The 4,486-nt window shown below is 31.5% G+C and overlaps 1 protein-coding gene across 1 annotated transcript in view; it reads left to right on the top strand.

Annotated features, from left to right (window-relative positions):
• The window catches only part of Srr (Serine racemase), a 65,195-nt gene that overhangs the window by 22,822 nt on the left and 37,887 nt on the right, over positions 1–4,486 (top strand). The window contains exon 2 of the mRNA XM_014422355.3: positions 3,619–3,741. Coding sequence (XP_014277841.1) covers positions 3,619–3,741 — 123 coding nt within the window. The remainder of the gene's footprint in view (positions 1–3,618; positions 3,742–4,486) is intronic.

The following is a 4,486-nucleotide window of genomic DNA, read 5'->3' as shown; positions in this document are numbered from 1 at the left end:
TTATTATTATTATTCAAGTCCTCACGCGAAGTATTTCCTAATACATCGCCCGTTTCTTCATGTGGTTTTTTCGTAGGGTGGGTTCGTCACTCCAACGCCTATTTTTTTGTGAGTGTCACCCATTGGCTAACGGGCCTCACAAATGCCCGAGGGAGATTGTAAGTGAATTTTGCATTATTTTATGCTTGAAAAGAGGGTGGGACCGGGATTCGATCTGACAACTTGTGAGTTGGTAGACAGGCGCGTTACCACACTACTACCGCTGCCCCTATATATATGTATAAAAAATGAAAATTATTTAAAATTAAAGTAATGAAAAAGGATTTTCACTAATGTTTGATTTTCTAAATAAAAATAATTAAACAAGGAAAATAGAGTCTCACTATACCTTACAATAAAATAGGAAACATTCCACCTGTCGAAATCGAAGGCCGCCATCATCAACTCTATCTAAATTCTAGTCGGAATAACCAATTCCTAGCCGGGAGACGTGGTTGTCTTGCATACTGGCAATGGTTGCTCCTCATATCTGGTATTGACGAAAAGATCTGTTTTTTAAATTAGTAACAAGGAAGCCCTCGACTGACATTCGAGGAATCTCTTAGGTAGTAGCTGAGGGAGGATGGTGCGTTCTCCCGGAATGTTTAATTAAATCAACCCGTCAAGACCCACTGGAAGAGGCCTTGGGAAAATAAATAATCGATTTCTCTTAAACTATCGACCAGCCTTCGTGACTAAGCTTCGCAGGGAGGAGTCTAACCAATAAACAATTGATTCCCGCCTCCGAAAGAATACAGGAGAAACACAGAGAGGAAAATGAATGGAAGGGAGAACTCTCTTGTGATTAAGAGGTGATAGCTTTCTCCGAAGTGCTGACTAGAGACACTTCAGGGCCCTGTTTAATAATAAAATACAAACTAATACTATTAGTCTAGAAGACAGTGTCCAAGATATAGCAATCTTTTCTATCTGAATCATTGTTATCATTTACATATATCTTTCTTAAGCTGACCAATAAATACTTTGTTTAATTCTGTACCGTTAATGCCTATATTCAACGTATATAATGTTCCATGAATGTCCTCTTACTAATTGGTAAATTTTTAAATACACAAGAAGTCTTTATAAAAAAAAATCTGATTCTACATGCTTTGAAACTTTTAAATAAATCATTATCAATCATTAAATTTAATTGATATGAAAAGTTTTGGGTAGTTATTTTCAATAGTTTGATTAAGTTCATTTTCTTTATCCTTCTGTGTGTATATTTATTTTTATGTACTTTTTTTTTCTTTCATTTATTTATTTATTTTTCATTCTTATTTTATTTTATTTTATTACGAATGTGATGATTCATCACTATTACCTATTGCCCACAACTGTCTGGCAGAATGTAATATCTATAAATAAATAAAGTGGTTTTAAAAAATTATTTTCAATAACTATGTAATGGCATCCTTTAAGCAAATGAAGGAAAACACAGCAAATACTTTACAAAATTAATAATGATATTAAGAATATAATTTCATACTTTATAATTTTTATAATGATTAATTATGTTATTTTAAACAATTATTTGGTAAGTAATAATTAATTTATAACAATACCTCTAGAGGTTGAACTTTTTTTTATTCTCAATAGTGGAGGTCTTCTTTTATGAGAATATTTTAAGAATCAAAATTAATTTTGTTACAAAGGAACGGTAAATAAAAATAAAAATAAATAACAGGTACCTCCTTTCGTATCCTCCTCTATTCATACTCTTTGATTACGAATGCTTATTGTATGAAGGATCATCTGATGGGCCCGAAATAAGACTAAACAGATTAGTAAATTGCTTTATCGGATTCATTTTAAGGATTCCCAGACGCTCTCGCATCTCTCATTGGTGGTTTTATTCTAATTTCCATTAATAATTCCTCTTTGGTACCTTGTCACTCCAATTTTCAAGGACCAGAACTCCTTCCTATACTTTGAATATTTTCTATATTATTGATTACTTTATATTTCCAAATGGATTGTATAAACCTCTCTTTGGAAATACAAGCACATTGTTCTCAATAATTAAAATACTTACTACTTACATGTGCATTGTATATGAATATATTATTTACATAAATGTATCTACATTGATTTTTATTGTTACATTTAATGGTGAACTTGGCTCTTTAGCTTCTGAAGTTTGCCCAGCATTGTTCTAAGATAAACTTATGGTGCACATATTACTCGCAAATAGTATTCCTACTATTTCTAACTTATATCATTTTTAAATTGTTGTCTGCTTCAATATAATTTATTGTCTTATACTCATTCTAAAAGTTTTCATACTAATTAAAACCAGTGTAACTCTTATAGCTTCGGTAGGACTGAATCAACGATAATTTCCAGGAATCTTTTTTCCTCATTTTTATTTTTACGGAAACAATTGTCTGAAGCCATTATACTTATTGCAAAATTTATATGTTAAGTTTAATACCATGTAAGATTATTTATATAATTCCTATTATAAAAAGGAATTGTCTACTTATATTGATCCTCTTCTTGGCAATTAGTGATTTCCCTACGCCACACTATAGAGGCTATAAACCATTGAACCATTATCTCTCTCTCGCAACCCATTACAAGTTTATTTTTGTATTCAAAACATTTTCATCTTATTGAATAAATCCAATTGTATCCTTGTATATTCTCAACACTTTTTTTTTCATCAATAGTCCAACGATTCGGCCAATTCGGCCATCCTCAAGGACAATCTAAATATTTATTATATATTCATTTGTAACAATTATAACAACAATATCACTAATAATATAACATACCTTCAAATATAAATTCTCACCTCACATCAAAATTTAAAATTGTTTTGCAGGCTATTCTGCCCAGGTCATTAATTACAAGTCAAACACCCTATAAAAAAGTCAATTATTAGAGAGTCATATTTATTATTAATAAGCTTACCTAAGCTTATGTTTAGTTACCTATTTTTTTTTAACTTCATTAATTTTTAAATCTTTTAATTTTCAATTAATCCACACTATCACTATCATATAAACAAACTAATCATATCATGTTTCATATTACATAAACATATAAATGCAAACTATATAAACCCATACATTTCACCCATGTTGCATAGACAACACCTCGGTAAGTCTGCTATGCCTGCACGACGGAGATGTTTCTGAAGTAGATGGTGTCCTGCCATTAGGCGGAATCAAGCCACTCTCTCAGCTCTGATAGCCGTGGATTCGTTCATCCTTCTTTAAAGCTTCTCCCACTAGTAAAACCATATAAAAGGTCTTGTTGATTTGTAATGTAGTGTAAGTTAATCTATAGGCTACATGCTCGTAGATTAACATCTTAGTTCTCTAATAACATCAAAATAATGTTTATTCTCCACACTCAAGTAAGAGTTTCTCTTCACAACGGTGGTAAAACCTATAACTTAAGAGTTTAAACTCTTAATGCTTGACCATATAAAAATTCGTAAGATTTTCAGGACATTTAAACATTCAACAGAATGGTGGTATAGCCCATGTACCCGAGCCAAGAATAGGTTTAAATACATTTTAAAAAATCTGAAATATTTTAAAATAATCTGATTATTATTTCCGATAGGTTGAAGAAAAACTCTTCGAAGACCCGCAATGCACACCTGACTCCCCTCAGGTTTTGACTTTTCCAGATATCACATCAGCTGCTTTCAAGATCAAAACAGGAATCATTCGTACGCCATGTATAGTAAGTTATCTTTTAATAATATTTGTTTAAGGTACTCTTTTATTATAAACTTGCTGAGTAGATAAAGTCTTAAATAAATGAAATGTTGTATTCCCCCTCCGACGCAGATCTGTTCCCCCAGTTCATTTTAACCCAATTTCTTTCTCAGACACAAGATTAATGTATATTTCACATACTAGACTAAAATGGTAAGATCTTAAACGACGAATAATACAATTATACAGACTAATAAATAGAAAATCAAAGCTTTCAGAAGACAACAAACTACTACTTCACAAAATAGTACTAAAATCTGTCTGGATTTATGGATCAGAATATGTAAATAATATTCTACATTCATGATCTTAATATTCCATTTGTCTCAGACCGAATTAAATCCAAATTTACAACATTCTATTAGAAACTCACTCATTATACTAATCCCTATCTTCAACTATCCCTACAATCCTCTTAGTAGGAAACAGAAGTGTAGTAAAAATTATATTGTAATTCTGGCAATTAGTAATTGCCAGATTCTCCACTCGCATAGATGCGGCCCGTGCCCTCTCTCAGCCTCCACTGGCTTTCAATACCGAGACGCGGTTGAGAGAGAAACACCAGGATCATACAAAGTCCTGCTTTTTCCTTCACAAGCTTGGCTCGGAGTTCCCCAGGCTATATGAAAATATAGTAAATAGGAATAATATGTTAAGATGTAATTTTGTTTCATTTTATTATTTTCTTTTATTTATTTATATTTTTAAAA

Source organism: Halyomorpha halys, unplaced genomic scaffold, assembly GCF_000696795.3.
Source record: "Halyomorpha halys isolate HHAL.00 unplaced genomic scaffold, Hhal_1.1 Scaffold367.1, whole genome shotgun sequence".
In the NCBI taxonomy this organism is placed as follows: Eukaryota; Metazoa; Arthropoda; class Insecta; order Hemiptera; family Pentatomidae; genus Halyomorpha; species Halyomorpha halys.
This window is presented reverse-complemented; position numbering and strand designations above follow the sequence as displayed.